The sequence below is a fragment of the Alosa sapidissima genome, chromosome 3 (genome assembly GCF_018492685.1).
Source record: "Alosa sapidissima isolate fAloSap1 chromosome 3, fAloSap1.pri, whole genome shotgun sequence".
In the NCBI taxonomy this organism is placed as follows: domain Eukaryota; kingdom Metazoa; phylum Chordata; class Actinopteri; order Clupeiformes; family Clupeidae; genus Alosa; species Alosa sapidissima.
Window position 1 is genome coordinate 38621623 of NC_055959.1, and position 17386 is coordinate 38639008.

A 17386-nucleotide genomic window follows, 5' to 3' on the forward strand; every position below is an offset into this window, starting at 1 on the left:
CATAAGGGAAAGACACTCCCAATATCGGCACATCAATCGCTTGCGGAAGTGCTCATGTTGTGCTGCCAGATGACAGCGAAAGCATAAGCAGCTGCAGTGACAGATCATGCCGCCTAAAGATCCCCTTCTGGAGACCCTGAAAGGTGAGTCACTTAAACGTCAATCTCATTCAAACAGATGTCTCTACGCACTGTTTTGACGTGTTTGTATTTATTTTTGTTCGTAGGCTATTCCCTATCCTTATTTGTAGTAGCCTATGCACTTGCGTCATTCATTCGCATTGCTGCAATCATTCGTCATCATTCGTGCTAATCAAGCTGTATAATGATAATAATATTATTAACGTGTAGCCCTGTTGAAAAAATAGTCGGAGTAAACTATTGTCTTCTTGTGCACGGCGTAGTAGCCTACTCTCCAAATCCGGTAACAAAATACAGTTTTAATATTTGTTGCTGTATTAAATGCTGAATGATGTTATCGCACCTTACTTGTGCACAAATACCGTGAAATGTCTGGACTGTTCTTCAGTTCATTTTAGTTCAGCTGTTCCTTATTCAGTTGCATGTCTGATGCAACTTGCTCTCTTATCGCATAGGCCGTGCATACCATCAAACAGGTGAAACGATGCAGGCTGGTTGCTTGGTTACGTGATGGAAGTGGATAGGAGCAATAAAAATGCTGCTTGTTCTCATGGTTCATGGAGCAATAAAAGTGCTGCGTTGTTCTCATGGTTCAAGGCTGGTGCAATCCCAGATGAGATTACATTGAATAACTCGTGGTCTTTCTAGACAGTCAATCAAATCATTTCATGACAATAATGTGTGTGTGTGTGTGTGTGTGTGTGTGTGTGTGTGTGTGTCCTCTAGTGTGTATCCTAAACTTGAGCCAGAGCGAGAGCCCAGTGACCGACTCCTGTCCCCATCTCTCTTCCTGCTGCGAACTGTTGGAGCTCATTTTTCGGAAAGGACTACAGCGTGAGTTGCTATCTCTCCACACACAGGCAAATTACCAACTCAAAGAGTAATTATTGTAAACCTGAAACCTTTATAGTCTAATCTCAGAGTTGTTTGCTAAATTCTTACACATTACAGAACCTTTCGTTTTTTGTTTTAAAACAGTATTTTGTCTGCATCTGCATAGTAAATGTTTGGGCATTTATTTCGTCCCATGCCATTCCTACTGGACTAAATCCCCATATCAGAATCAATCTGTTCTGCCATCCCCTATGATGCGGGTCAGCAAATAATGTTCAGCAGTAGTCCTAAACTGACCCATGTGATGCTGTGTTATGATAGAGCTGGTGTTGAATAATGTTGTTCTGCTGCAGAGCCTGTGTTGAGTTTGGTGCAGAGGGACTACTGGCATGGCCTGGAGACGCTCCTTCAGAATGACCTTTGTGGCCGGTGAGCTTCTGTCCTCTATAGACAACACACCCAGGCTACGGAGTCTAATCCTGACAGCATACTGACTAGGCCTGGGCAAAGTTGGACTGCACTTAATGAGTTTAATGGGTGTCCTCATGTAATGTGAATGATTTATCCACGCTTACTCTAGGTTTAGTGAATTTCAAGAAGACCCTTAAGTGGGATTTGGTAGGCTAATCTGTAGATTTAATAAAAAAAGTGCTTAGCTTTGGCGCACCAGTAATAAGGTTTATTATTAATTATTTTTAACAGAAATAAGGTGACAGGGTCATTGCATTGTCTACAAGCATACATATTGGTAACACTTTACTTGTATCGACATAAGAGTGACATGACACTGTCATGACACATGAACCCTAACCCTAATCCTAACCCTTATTTGTTATGACAAAAACCGAATGTCACTTAATAACAAAAGCGTTATGTCATAAACGTTTATGACTTATTAATGACACGTTCATGACAGTGTCATGTCACTCATATGTCGATACTGTCAAGTAAAGTGTTTCCAACTTTTTTTCCTTGGCTTCTTTGTTCTGAAGACTTGGCTCAGTATCACTGGCGGTGGAACAAACCATTAATTGTAAGAAGCTGCTGACAGCTCAGGGGCGAGGTCGTTATTTCCTCAGGCTTGCAGTGAATCGGAGGATTCTGGGAAATGTAGTCAAGCACATGTTACACACACCTAAAATCCTAGAAGTAAGTTAATTCACTGATTATTTACTGTTTGCCAGAAATGTTAATTCATTTAAGCTTGCTGAGATTGTAATATGTGTTTATCCTTGGTCAGTTTTATAGCACTACTATATCTATTCTGAGAAATGAGGACATTCTGGGTGAGTTCTTGGCATTTTCATTCTAAAAGGAAATAGCACATTAGCACTGTTATCACTGAGCCTAATATGTGTTGGTTTCTGTAAGCTCTTGTTCTTGTTCTCCTCTGTCTTACATAGAGCCCTTTATGTCCCTGCTGCTGGTGATCTCAGAGATGGAGTTCAAGCTTAACATTGAGGTGAGCATTATTCACAGGCTAAGCCCACCCAACATTCAGGTGAGCATTATTCACAGGCTAAGCCCACCCAAGCATTGTGTCTTGCCCACAGTTGTGCATCTGTGCAGCGTGCAGCCTCAAACCCAGCTTGGATTTAGATGAGTTGGTGTTGAGTGTAATGGTAGCTAGCATAGCTGTGCGGTATGCCTATGTAGGTCTATGTGTGTTAGATAAACCCGCTCCTGATGCCTTAAAATAAAACTCTGGCCATTTATCACATGGATTTCTGTTTCTCAAAGTCACTTAAAAAAAGAGAAAACAATCGGTACCTATATCTAGTAGCTCGAGTTGCTGCAGCCAGCCAAGAGCTCGAACAGCCAGACAGCTATAGTGCTAGCTGCCTGGCTGCTCTAGCTGTTGGCAGGGATGGGCATCAAAATGTATTATCAAATACCCTGATTTTACATTACATTACATTACATTACATTACATTACATTTGGCTGACGCTTTTTTAGCCAAAGCGACTAACAACATGGTAAACAGTTTAAGTTTTAGAGCAATTCTCAACAATTTTAGGACAATTTAAAAAACATTAGAGTACAGTAAAAGTAAGTGCATCAGTGAGTGCTGTTTTTAACAGTTACGTGTCAGTTTAAGACGGCTGGTGAGAACTAGGATCAGCAAGATTTTACATTTTACATTTTAAATGTATCAAAAATAAACTACATGCATTAGCATGTATCAAAATTATTATTTTTAAATATTTTGAAAGTCACCTAATAGGCTACTCTTGAAAGGGAGCATGATATCACTTTGCAAATCTTCCATATATGTCTATTTAATCTATTTCTTCATTAGTACACTGACTCTGTTGATTAAGCGGACAGTGTTTGAGAGGAACAGCTTTAAAGCGTAACTTTCGCCAAAATGCATCCTAGGGTGTTTTTGTGAATGTAGGCCTACCCAAGTCAAACTTTCGTTTAAAAGCATAATTACATCCGAAGCGCCACTTTTGAGCTCGTCCTGTTGTCGTTTTCGGGTCAAATGGCCTTTTGAATGGGAATCGTAGGGGCACTACTATTTTGATACATGATCGCGTCAAAATCACTATTTTTAAAACACTAAGACTCGACACAACATGAAACTTTGATCGAAGTATCATCCGCGTCTCTACACATGAACTTGAGCATTGAGAACATTGTTTGTGTGAACAGAGTTTACTAAAAGAAAGGTATTGAACAACTCACTTGTTTTTTCTGCTCAGCGCCATCTTGCCAATCAAGGAGTTGTCCAAAACCTTTCTTTTTAGTAAATTATGAACAATGTTCTCATAGTTTACAAAGCCATTCACCAAAATAAAACTTCAACAAAATAAAATATTAATGTCAAAATAGCCTACTATTTTATATTTGAAATACTTAGGCTATTTTAAATACATGTATCAGAAATACTGCTGATGAGCAGAACTATCAGGACATGAGAAGAGAAAAACTCCATGTGTGTGAACTGCGGGAACAGCAGCTGGGTAAACTCTTCAGGTTTGATGTCAACAAATAATAATAACTGATCTGCTGACTTGCATCTCTCAAGTCTGTGTCTGTAACCTAGGCAATGAAATGAAGTTAATTAATTATTTTTTAATAACATGAGTAACATGCTACAGGACTATTGGCAATCTTTTACATCTGAAAATAGCCTAGTTCCTTCGTTACCAGTTAGCTCACATCATGTTTGCTTATCATTTGTGCAGTGCTCATCAGAATTGAACATTGCATGACACTCCACTGCGATCCAAGACAGGTTCGCTTCAAGTTGTTTGTTTTTTTAATATGTATATTAACTAATTGAATAGCAAACATCCTGACATACGTCCTCATATTCTTATGCAGATCTCATTTCCAAATAATAGCCTACAGACATGGACAAGTTGTGAAAGGCACCTAATTAGACTTACACACCACTAATACAATGTAAAGGTTAGGGTTAGGTGTTTAAAAAGTGAAAAAATCAATATGTAATATTTAAATGACAAAATATGTCAGGCTACTCCAATGAATATTAATAAAACATTATATATATATATATATATATATATATATAATACAAATGATGATGTGAATCATTAAGCGTTGACAATATTCAATATTACTGGTAGTGATAAGGTGGTAGGGGCCCCCAAATCAAATTCTTAGGGCTTTGGCCAGCTCTGAGTAGGCCTACCAATTTTTGTTGTGTTTGTGTTTTGTCAATTTGCCCACCCAAAATTTTTACCAGCCCACCCAAATGTGGTAGGCTAGAACCGCCCCTGATTCACACACACATAATTTGATGTTTGTGTTGGTTGGGTTGGGTTGGGTTGGTTGTGGTTGGTTGGTTTGTGAAGGGAGGGTTTCAGAATTTGCACCCAGGGTATAGCCTGGAAAATCCAGACCCTGATAATCTAGAAAGATTAAGGGTCTGGCCAAGAACAATGTAATGGCCCAACTCGAGGGGCGGCAACAAGCATGCATTTAAAAATCTCACTGCACGCAATTGGATAACACTAGACCATGTTTACTCTGAATGATTCCGGACTTCGACGCAATCGGATAACACTACGACCAATGTGTACTGTCCTCCAATGTTGCAGCGCTGTCTTCATCAGTTTAGCTGGTTTCCCAGAATGTTGGGGTAAAAGTAACGTGCATCATCGCTCTTTGCTAGAGTGTCTCGCAGAGACAATTCCATTGTGCTCTCACGAGAACTCTGGATTTCCAGGGTACATATCCATGTTTGAAACGAATATGCTATTTCTTCTTAGAACTGCAGTTTCCTGGATGAGAGCTGGCTTCTCCCAGTAAGTGATTCCCATCCGTACAACCTTTAAGTCTGATCAGTGTTTTGTTTTAGTGGCCTGATGTTGTGTGTTCTCCAGGTGTGTGAGTTGTACGAAGCCGTCCCGTGTCGAGAGCTGGGCATGGTGTTAAGGTGGATCAGGTTTCTCATTCTATGATTGTCACCCCTTGTGAATGTGGAATGTGGTTTTTCTGTCCTATTTGTCATGCTAATGAAGCACTTTTGTATGAATTTGAGAGAGAGAGAGGGAGAGAGAGAGAGAGAGAGAGAGAGAGAGTATACCTAAAAAAGTAGCCCACCTGCAAGATGTCGCTTAAAATTAATTCAGTGTTCCAGTTTGGAAACAGAAGCACCCCACCATCAGCCCAGTGGCTTTGCTGATGCTGTCGATAATATACAATATAATGATAATAAAGTAGCACTTAATGACCAGCGGCACTCACCGGTTACCTGTCCCCAGGTACCTGAACGGTCGTGTGTTTGTGCTGGACCTGCTGCAGGGCAGTCAGGCGGAAGTGGACGGATTTGTGCAGCTCGGTGACATCATTGACGAAATTAACGGGACTTCACTCAGGAACGCCAGTAACGGACAGGTGAACGAATAAGAGAGAGCAAGAGAGAGAGACCCCTCAGCCTCTGTATAGAACACATTTGATCAAAGACATACTCAGTATTGATGTTTGTGTTTGTGATGTTGATGTTAAGCACTGATTTCCTCACAAATGGACAGTCCACTCAAATATCTCTTCTCAAATCTTCTACCACACTGTTCTTTAACACAGCTTAGATATCTTCTCTGCTTTTACCTTCTTTAACTCATCGTGTATATATTCACTACCTCTACCTTCTCTCCCCCAGCAAGTGCACCTTGTCCAGCCTAGTTTATCAGCCTTGATGGCCTTTGCCCTCTCTAACCCAGCGTCTTTGTTGTTGCCGGAAGGCCGGTGTGATCCTGTCCAGGCTGAAAGGGCAGCCGCTCTCCCTGCGTCTGCTGAGGTGCCGAGACCCTGATGGTGCTGTGTTCCGGCCCCTGGTGAAGACGCTGCGACTCCTGCAGCAGGAGAACCCCGCAGTACGCCTGGATTCCTCCCACCTGAACCGCCGGCACGGAACCAACCCGCGCAAACTGGACCAGTCTCAGTGTCTCAGAGAAGGCAGGCAAGAAATCCACCAGCGCTTTAGCTGAACACATGTTTGTTTTGCTGTTTGAATCTCTCTATTCAGCTCAAGGCTGAGTGCAGGTCTGTAGTCACAACAAGCTTTGTTGCATGTGCTTATGACATTATTGAGCCTATACGCACCTGAATGTAAACACACACACACATGCACACACACACACACATGATGGCTGCCTGGCATGTTGACTCTTGAATTCCTCTCTTCAGCAGGATTGTGTACATTGTGCAGTTCTTGGGAAAGGCAAACATTGGAATGGTAGATATGTGTGAAGTGTGCATTATGTGTTGTGTGTCAAACTTTTGTGTTTGCGCTTAGCTGTGGTTGCTTGTTTGTCATTGTTTTGGGTGTGGACTCACTACATACAATACATTTGTGTGATCAGTTGTGAAGCAGATGTAATCAGTAACTTGACATTTCTTTTCATCTCTCGTCAACTAGTATGGAGGCAAGGAAGTGCTACAGTATGGAATTCCCTTTGTTCTGGAGAGGAGTGACTCTCGGAAGGTACAGAGAAACCTGCTAAGACTGATGAACCCAAACCGATTGTTCTAGAAAAGAAACATACTGATGTCCTTGCTCTTTCAGGAGGTGCTTCTAGACATGAAGGAAACTCACTTAACGTGTACAGAAAAAAACACCAAGCTTGTAAGTGTCCCTCAGAGCTGTCCCCCATCTTAAGTGTAGGTGGACATTGTTTTTATGATAGTAAATTAATGGGAATGCATACTGTGCAGGAATTGTTCCAGCACCACTACCCTGAAATATCATGTGTTGGGAGATTCAGCCGTCCAGATTACAGGATCTTTGCCTTCTGTGTGGCGTAAGTACTACTTCCCTTATTTTCCATACAAAATAATGCATTTTTACTGGGACCTTGAATTTCTATCTATCTATCTATCTATCTCTGTTGCATGACTGAGCTGAATTTCTATGGAGAAAAATGCAGTCCTAGAAAAAAGGACAAAGAAAAACACATTCTTTCACACCCGTTTAAGTGCTCATGACACGGCCCATAAGCATTGTTTCAAAATCATAATACTATCTTAAGTGCTCATGACACGGTCCATAAGCATCGTTTCAAAATCATAATACTATCTTAATAACAACATAATGCTCAATCTGGATATCTTCCTCTGTCCATATATTTGTGCATCTCACTAAAGCAGCCATAGCCATTTAAGATATTCCTTCATGAACGCATTCTCCGTAAAACATTACAAATGCGTCTTACTATGGATTAAAGGAACATTCCTGTATTTAGCACTTTAAGTTTCTGGTTTGTTTTGGATGAACTAGAGTGGTGGACACCGAAATATTAACGATTGGTCCTGTCTCAACTTTTCTGACTCGTTTTGACTCGCCTTTACTGCTTTAGAGTGGCTGCAACAGGCATGCACAAACATGTCCTAAAACAACCCTTAACGTTCGTTTTCAAAACTGTGCAACTCACCGAGTGGTAAATACTAAATATTGGAATTTTCCTTTGAGCAAATGGCTTAATCATGTAGATATTAATTTGTGTGAATGCTTGTTTGATTTAAATGCAAAACTCAAAAACTACCAGACACTCCTGACCTCCTTCTCAGCCAGCATCACTGCTGCTAAGACTGCTTTCTACAATGACAAAATCAACAGTGCTACAGAATTCTTGAATTTCCCCTTGAGGATCAATAAAGTATCTATCTATCTATCTATCTATCTATCTATCTACAGACACTCGAACACTTTTCTCAACCTTCAAATCGCTACTCAACCCTCAGCTGCCTCCTCCTCCATCCTGCCTTACTGCAGATACCCTCGCCTCATTTTTTACAAACAAAGTGGCGGCAATCAGCAGTCAATTCTCTACATGCCCACTCAACGCATCTGACTCAGATACCGCACTCCTACAACCTCTAGGGACTGCTGGAACATCTTTTTCAGCATTCACGCCTCTCTCCGAGAATGAAGTATCTAGACTCCTGACATGCAGCCGTCCTACCACATGCTCGCTGGACCCTATACCTACTAGCCTACTTCAGTCCATCAGCCCGACCATCGCACCAGCTATCACACATGTGATCAATGCCTCGCTAACCTCCGGCACATTTCCAACAGCGTTCAAAATGGCCCGGGTAACACCGTTACTTAAGAAAGTAACCACCCTGTCTCACTCCTGCCTTTCCTATCCAAAGGCATTGAACGAGCAGTCTCCAAACAGGTCTCTGACTTCCTTTCACAGAACAACCTTCTGGATCCAAATCAGTCTGGGTTCAAAAGCGGCCACTCTACCGAAACGGCTCTGCTGTCTGTAACAGAAGCCTTAAAAGAAGCCAGGGCGAACGCTCGGTCATCAGTACTCATTCTGCTTGACTTATCGGCTGCCTTTGACACGGTTAATCACCGCATCCTTCTCTCTATACTCGCTAACATGGGAATCTCCGGTTCTGCTCTCTCCTGGTTTGAATCCTACCTCACAGGACGCTCGTTTAACGTATCATGGCTTGGTCAGCTATCTGCACCTCACCACAGGGGTCCCCCAGGGCTCAGTGCTGGGCCCCTTCTCTTTGCTATCTACACCACCTCCTTGGGACAGATTATCCGTTCGCATGGCTTCTCATACCACTGCTATGCAGACGACACACAGCTCTATCTGTCCTTTCCCCCTGATGACCCCTTAGTCTCAGCACGGATCTCGGATTGCCTCTCAGACTTAGCTACATGGATGAAGGCACACCACCTCCAGCTGAACCTCTCAAAGACTGAACTGCTGGTCCTCCCAGCTAAACCTACCATACACCACGACATCAACATCAAATTTGACTCCCTGTCTGTTTCACCTACCAGGACTGCAAGAAATCTAGGAGTTGTTCTCGACAACCAACTAAACTTCTCAGATCATGTTGCCTCAGTCGCCCGGTCATGCCGTTTCGCACTCTACAACATACGGAAAATCAGGACTTACTTGACTCAAGATGCTACCCAACTTCTGGTTCAGGCAATAGTCATCTCACGACTCGACTACTGCAACGCCCTCCTGACAGGTCTCCCAGCCTGCGCAGTGAAACCACTTCAGATGATCCAGAACGCGGCGGCGCGCCTGGTCTACAACCAACCCAAAAGGGCACAAGTTACCCCGCTGCTCATCCAGCTACACTGGCTACCTATGGCGGCCCGCATCAAATTCAAGGCTCTAACGCTTGCCTACAAAGTAGTCTCTGGTTCTGCTCCCACCTACTTGAATGCCCTCATACAGACATACGCTACCTCCAGACCGCTGCGCTCCTCAGACGAACGACGTCTAGCTCTACCATTAGTACGCTCAGGCCAATCCAAACTTTTCTCATCTGTTGTTCCTCGTTGGTGGAACACACTGCCAGTTCCTACAAGGGCAGGGACATCCCTCTCCATTTTCAAAAAACTCCTGAAGACCCAGCTCTTTAGAGAACATCTCCTCTCATAGCAACACTTACAACAAGTCTTGCTGATGCTAGCACTCATCAGCCATCTTAAACTGACACGTAACTGTTAAAAGCAGCACTCACTGATGCACTTATTTTTACTGTACTCTAATGTTTTTTTAAATTGTCCTAGAATTGTTGAGAATTGCTCTAAAACTTAAACTGTTTACCATGTTGTTAGTCGCTTTGGCTAAAAAAAGCGTCAGCCAAATGTAATGTAATGTAATGTAAATGTGCCATGGAATTACCCAAATTTAATCAAGTCCTGAGTGAGTTGAATAACTGGAGACCCCTGCTGGCTATTGATTGTACTGCATGTTTATATTTGGGCAGATCACATGAAGGTGCATGGGCACAAGGCACAATGAAAGGTGTAAATAATTAAATGCTGTGACAAAATGTATGTGCCAGACACTGTTACACAATTTTGTCCATTGCATTCATAAAATTATGCAAGAATATTTCCTAAAATAGTGATGAGAATTACATATGAAGAATTACTATCTAGAGATTTCAGTTTTTTGCATGCCTTTGAAACAGTTGTATGACAGAATCAAAATTTCACATAGAAGAAACATACTGTTGCACTCTGAACAATGGTTCCTATCCCAAGTCTCCATTTCATGCCGTGAATATCTGTAAACCCAAACATTACATTACATTACATTACATTACATTACATTTGGCTGACGCTTTTTAACCAAAGCGACTAACAACATGGTAAACAGTACGTTTTAGAACAATTCTCACAATTTTAGGACAGTTTAAAAAAACATTAGAGTACAGTAAGAATAAGTGCGTCGGTGAGTGCTGTTTTTAACAGTTACTTGTCAGTTTAAAACGGCTGGTGAGTGCTAGGATCAATAAGACTTGTTGTAAGTGTTGCTATGAGAGTAGATGTTCTCTAAAGAGCTGGGTCTTCAGGAGTTTTTTGAAAGTGGAAAAGGATGTCCCTGCCCTTGTAGGAACTGGCAGTGTGTTCCACCAACGAGGAACAACAGATGAGAAAAGTTTGGATTGGCTTGAGCGTACCGGTGGTAGAGCTAGACGTCGTTCGTCAGAGGAGCGCAGCGGTCTGGAGGTAGCGTAAGTCTGTATGAGGGCATTCAAGTAGGTGGGAGCAGAACCGGAGACTACTTTGTAGGCAAGCGTTAGAGACTTGAATTTGATGCGGGCCGCCATAGGTAGCCAATGTAGCTGGATGAGCAGCGGGGTAACATGTGCCCTTTTGGGTTGGTTGTAGACCAGGCGCGCCGCCGCGTTCTGGATCATCTGAAGTGGTTTCACTGCGCAGGCTGGGAGACCTGTCAGGAGGGCATTGCAGTAGTCGAGTCGTGAGATGACTATTGCCTGAACCAGAAGTTGGGTAGCATCTTGAGTCAAGTAAGTCCTGATTTTCCGTATGTTGTAGAGTGCAAAACGGCATGACCGGGCGACTGAGGCAACATGATCTGAGAAGTTTAGTTGGTTGTCAAGAACAACTCCTAGATTTCTTGCAGTCCTGGTCGGTGAAACAGACAGGGAGTCAAATTTGATGTTGATGTCGTGGTGTATGGTAGGTTTAGCTGGGATGACCAGCAGTTCAGTCTTTGAGAGGTTCAGCTGGAGGTGGTGTGCCTTCATCCATGTAGCTATGTCTGAAAGGCAATCCGAGATCCGTGCTGAAACCATAGCTAACTGAGAGAAGACAATCCTGTTGTACTGCTTCACTGTCTGAGCTGAAGCAAAACAGACACGACCTTACACTCCCCATCTGGCTCCAGGTAAAAACCAGTTGCTGAAGTTGTTGAGATAAACGCTGGGGTGTGATTGGTTGTTCCAGGGACGTCCCAGACAGCCCCACGGCTACGGGCTTCTGCTGTGTGGTATTGCAGGCGGCATCGGCTCAGGAGTGTGAGGACATCGTCAGCCGCGTAGGTAAGACACACACGTCTCAGCAGTCTCAAGGAAGTATCTTTTGTCACAGGTTCTAGCCTGCCCATACCTGGAGCTTTGCGTGTGTGAGTGTGTGTGTGTGTGTGTCAAGTATGTACATTAAATTAGCCTATCCTTGCACAGAAATGTTATTTTAGTGCAAGGTTTTTTATCAGTGTGACTAAACAACAGATTATGGACTCTTCAGCAGAATACATTTTTTTTTTTTTTTTTTTTGTGATTTCCTATTGGTTACCTTAAGTCAGATTTACACACATACTTATACATACATAGTTACATGAAGACTCACAAAAGGATGCATGTCTCAGCATGCTGTGCACGTTTAGCGGGTATTTAGTGGGAAACATCTGCCAGTTCCCAACTGATATTCACAGAATGCCTTGAGGCATTAGTTCTCACAACCCCACCTGCCCTGCATTGTCTAAGCCTACATCTGTCCCTACCACTGAGATGATACTTTAATTTAATACTCTTCTGGAGGAATTAAGAATTCTACTGGAGTTTGTTGAGGTTTATAGAGCAATCACATACGGGGCATGAACATGACGGTCTCAACTTCCACTGCTATGCAGATGACATCCAACTCTATCTTACCACTCCCTCTCCCTCTGACCCCCCACCACGCTCCCTCACTGAATGCCTCTCTGACTTCAAATTATGGATGCAAAACAATTTTCTCAAGCTCAACACAGACAAAACCGAAATTCTGCTGATTGGCCCTAAAAGCATCCTCACCAAATCTCCCCATCTCACTCTCAACATTGATGGCTCATCTGTCCACTCCACCCCTGTTGTTAAAAACCTTGGCATTCACCTTGACTCCACCCTTAGCTTTGATCCTCATATCAAATCACTCACTAAGATTGCTTTTTTTCACCTCCGTAACATTGCACGCCTCCGACCCTTCCTCTCTGCTAGTGATGCACAGACTTTGGTTCACTTTCATTATGTCCCGTTTAGATTACTGCAACTCACTTTTCCTTGGTCTCCCCACTAAAACCCTTCAAAGACTACAATATATTCAAAACTCTGCAGCTAAGCTCCTCACCCATACCAGACGATCAGCACACATCACCCCCATTCTCCATCAACTCCATTGGCTACCAGTTCCGTCCCGGATCAAATACAAAGTACTACTACTCACCTTCAAAGCCCTCCACAACCTTGCTCCCCCCTACATCCGCGACCTCCTGACCCCTTACACTCCTTCCCGCTCACTCAGATCCTCTGACCAAAACCTCTTGGCTATCCCCCGCTCCAGACTCTCCACCCTGGGTGGCAGGTCCTTCAGTGCCTTGGCCCCCAAACTCTGGAACTCCCTCCCCCAACCCCTTCGTGCCTGTCCTTCTCTTCCTTTCTTCAAAGCACATCTCAAGACCTTTCTGTTTAATGATCACTTCTCCTCCACACCCAACACATAGTTCCTACAGATAACTTGTCTTTGTTGTATTGTTTTGTTTGTTTGTTATTGTATTTCCCTGCCTTTGTCTCTGTTGTATTGTTTGTTTGTTTGTTATTGTGTTTCCCTGCCTTCCTACTATGTAAAGCGACCTTGGGTTTGAGAAAGGCGCTATATAAAATAAACTTATTATTATTTATTATGACACTAGTACTTTAATAGCCTGATGTAGGATAGATGTGCATACACGTATAATTTCACACACACACACACATTATTGTCAAGTCTTTTATTTGCCCTTACCTTTAATCCTACCTCTTCCTTTGTATGTTTCAGTGTGTGTTCCCTTTGTTATTAAATGAGGAAAATTTTGAAAAGAAAAGAACATATAACTTGTAGCAAAAGCACTAGGCCTACAATAAAGTAAAACAAATGTTTGCCCCCCACAAGAAAAATTGAGAACCACTGCCATAAAGGTATCGCAATACAGACATTGTTAAAAAAGGGTTTTGATTACACATTAACATGTCAGCCTAGCCTAGAAATCTAGACACGCCCCTAGCAGCAGCTATTACATTTGCTGCCAGGGCTAGTCTAGCAACTCTCCGTTGGCTTGTGAGCTCCAGAAATTGAAACTTAATCAGGCCAATGAAATCGTGTATAGAGTCATTTTGTGGGCTTAACATAATGATTGATGGCAGAGTTGCAACGGTTTGGCGTGAATTCCCTGCTACTTGAAAACAAATATCCTATTGCGTACAGAGGAAATTTGAAAGACAACTGATTATCCCGCCCCCCGGACTGAGCACTGCCATCGTCGAGTGCCCAGACCCTACATTTTAATGTGGGTCTGGCTCGCCAGGCTAATGTCAGCCAGAAGAAATAGGTTAATGCTTTCAATTAGTATAGGCTCTGCTGGCAGAAGGGTGGTCCCAATCACTTATTTTAAACAGTGCAGCAACAGGAGCAGCCATTTAGTCTTAGTAAATAGTTAGCATCTTAAACTGTTAACCACCTATAATCTATAATCATATAAACTGATTAACACCAACTTCTTGCCTTTGCAGCTGCCGGATTCAAGCATACAGAATGGTCTGTATGAGGAAACCCTACCAGCCGAAGACCAACCATGTGTTAGTGCCAAGCCAAAGGCGGTCCAGTATCCATGTATATAATACCCTTCCCATTTAAGTACACCATAAGAGTACTGTTTTATTGAACCCCATATAGATGTGAATGTCTACCAACCGCTGACAAACAAATATGGACAAGTCCACCAGCCACTTCATAGTAAATCATTATTTTTGCATATGAACCCAACAACCATTGTATTTTATCAGCATTTGGCTGATGCCAAGTTCACCCTCTGGTTACAGGTATTACCGGTTTGAAAGAAATTCCAAACTCCAGCGATACTATGATACACCATAGCCGTTTTTAACAAGTGCCAAAAACAAGTCGAAGTTTAAAATAAAAACCACAAAAGCAAAAGCCGTCTGGTTTGACCCATGTCGTTTAATAGAAAGTCTACAATGTGATAACATTTTCATAAATAGTATTCAATGTAGCTGCCAAGTTTTATATTGGAAAAAAAATAAAAATGACAGAAAGCAATCAATATACAATTTCTCCAAGACCCAAGTTGGAACACAGAAAATGAGGTGAAGTTAAACAGACTGCCAGTCAAAGAGTTATTGCATGAAGAGAGCCTTTGAACCCCAATGGCAGGTCAGCAACACCCATCACATTCTAACAGAGAACACCATCTGAGCAACCTGATCCTTTACCAAAAGGCCTCATTCAACAAGATGGAATGTGTGCTGTGCCTTGCCACTCAGGACGAGGACATTTAAAAAAACAGCCCGATTCCCAGACTAAATCCAGTTCTGATCTGGTCAATCCATGTGGGAACTAGGACAGAACTGGACTAGACCCAGTCCTGAACCCACCACCTGGGAGCAGGTCTGAACCAATCAGTCACTCACTCTAAAACATGTCAAGTTGCAGAATGACACCGTTTGATCTGGTCTATAAACACATAGGAACAAGAAATAAAAATGTCCACAAACAAAAATAGTGTGAAATATGATAAATATGGTGAATCCCCTGAAAGGGTCCCATGGCTGGCATCTTAAGCCCTCTCTCCCCTTATTCTGCGAGCCAGCTGGATGTCCTTGGGCATGATGGTCACCCTCTTGGCATGGATGGCACACAAGTTGGTGTCCTCAAACAGACCCACAAGGTATGCTTCGCTGGCCTCCTGCAGGGACAAAAAAGGAAAAAAAAAAAAAGCACATGACATGTTAGCCAGTACTCTTCATCTAGCCAGCAATACAAGCGCTTCACAAATTTTAGCATGCAACACAACCCAATGTACTACAACAGTAAAACTTTAAGATCATACTTGTGCAACCACAATGCACTAGTTTAGAATAGGGAGTCTAGCGTTCTATACACTTGTGCAACCACATACACACCTGAAGGGCGCCAATGGCCGCGCTCTGGAAACGCAGGTCGGTCTTGAAGTCCTGAGCAATCTCTCGCACCAAGCGCTGGAAGGGCAGCTTGCGGATCAGCAGCTCAGTAGACTTCTGGTAGCGCCTGATTTCCCTCAAGGCTACGGTACCGGGCCTGATAAGAGATTACATTTAACGTTACATGGGCATAACAAAAAAACTTTGAATGTACAAAGACACCGCACAGTGGCTAGACTCAAGAACTGATGGAAGTTGATGTACCTGTAACGATGTGGCTTCTTGACTCCACCGGTGGAAGGCGCGCTCTTCCTGGCAGCCTTTGTGGCTAGCTGCTTCCTTGGCGCCTTTCCTCCAGTTGACTTACGAGCGGTCTGCTTGGTACGAGCCATCTTTTAATCTGCCAAACAATTAACAAAATTATGAATGTTAGGTCACAATCACAAGAGTAATGTTTAGGTAAAGTGATTATTCACGACGAGACCCAAGTGAGGACAGGTTAGCACGGCTAGCCATCAGCTTTGGTGGCGCTACCATGTAGGACTATCTAACGTTATATCGCTTGGCAAATGCTTGCCAAAAACATTGATGTTGAAATCTTACCGCCTATTGTACATTTTTGAAGTCAAGTTAACGTTGCTTTAAAAAAAAAAAAAAATCCACCGACAAACATCTGAGAAACGGAGAATTGTCTGCCCCTCCCCCACCTCGAACAAACCGGGGAAGGGTGCTAATGGATAGGATTGCTAGTGCTAGCTAGCCTGGCTTAGCAACTTCAGCTAGGACCGTTTCAAACGGAGGTCTTTTCTATTTTGTCCTCCTTCCTAATGTTCAGACAGGCCTACTTCCTTGCGTTACGTAAAGACCGGACTGTCTTTGTTTAGTTAATCAACCATGATATACACAAAAAAAAAAATCAGCTAGCCAACGTGTACTCATTTCCATTTTAAAACGTAACATTAAAACGCTAACTATACCATTTGCCGGACTTAAGTTAATCGGACATGATGAAATAAGTAACCCATGGTCCTACTCTACCAGACGCTAGTGCGAAGACACCATTGACGACAGCTAGGCAGCCACCTTCGCTAGAAATACCCGCTTGATTGAGGCTAGCAAGCTAACAGTCAACAGCTAATGTTCAAAATATCTAACGTTAACGTCACCGCCTCACTTCCATACTGAAAATGTGTACATTTCCCATATTTGGTTGAAGGCTCATTCAAACTCAATTGACTCATTTGCCTTTGATTATATAAAACAGACCTCTTCTTCGACCCCCAACAACAGCTGACGGTTTGCCAAATCGCCACCAAACGTTAGGTTTACATTTAGCATAGCTAGTAACGTTAGCATTAAAAAAAAACAATGAAGATATTGATTTCTTTTTTTTTTTTTTTTTTTTTTTAAAAAAGGTCAGTTACCTAAACATACGTTTTTAACGATATTAAGAAATAAGACTTACTTCTTTCAATGTTTCGCGTAATCCTAAGAATCCAAGAGCCGTGGGGTCTGAAGGGACACCAATGAGTAACCAGGGTAAAGGATGTGTGTAACAAAAGTGTGCGAAGCGTGGTATTTATGCGTGTAGCATCAAATGACGTCAACCGTTTTTTTCTACTGCCTGATGCTGATTGGTCTATGATATTAAATGACAGCGCGTGTATCCTATTAGTCATTGGTTATATATTAAACTTGTATGTAAATG

At 42.6% G+C, this 17386-nt stretch overlaps 2 protein-coding genes across 7 annotated transcripts; one reads left to right on the forward strand and one right to left on the reverse strand.

Moving 5' to 3' along the window:
- Positions 1 to 26: 26 nt before the first annotated feature.
- On the forward strand, positions 27 to 15268 carry si:ch211-250n8.1. Of its 6 annotated transcripts, XM_042086794.1 has the most exons (17): positions 29 to 143; positions 867 to 974; positions 1328 to 1403; positions 1967 to 2123; positions 2215 to 2260; positions 2378 to 2436; positions 5217 to 5252; positions 5331 to 5383; positions 5712 to 5751; positions 5788 to 5844; positions 6192 to 6409; positions 6637 to 6685; positions 6869 to 6934; positions 7016 to 7075; positions 7165 to 7250; positions 11693 to 11787; positions 14272 to 15268. In XM_042086794.1, exons 1-17 carry the CDS (start codon positions 107 to 109, stop codon positions 14304 to 14306), a joined length of 1278 nt encoding a protein of 425 aa, XP_041942728.1. In that variant the 5' UTR covers positions 29 to 106; the 3' UTR covers positions 14307 to 15268. The 6 variants fall into 6 exon arrangements, 5 of the variants coding, with proteins under 5 accessions (XP_041942728.1, XP_041942729.1, XP_041942726.1 ...); XR_006030850.1 differs by lacking the exon at positions 14272 to 15268 and adding an exon at positions 11544 to 11633 and having other exon boundaries at positions 27 to 143; positions 5712 to 5844; positions 11693 to 11779; XM_042086792.1 differs by having other exon boundaries at positions 31 to 143; positions 5712 to 5844.
- LOC121705684 (histone H3.3A) lies at positions 14700 to 17299 on the reverse strand. The gene is made up of 4 exons (XM_042086856.1): positions 17144 to 17299; positions 15943 to 16078; positions 15682 to 15835; positions 14700 to 15464 (listed from the first exon to the last, which is right to left on the reverse strand). Exons 2-4 carry the CDS (start codon positions 16068 to 16070, stop codon positions 15336 to 15338), a joined length of 411 nt encoding a protein of 136 aa, XP_041942790.1. The 5' UTR covers positions 16071 to 16078; positions 17144 to 17299; the 3' UTR covers positions 14700 to 15335.
- Positions 17300 to 17386: the final 87 nt, after the last annotated feature.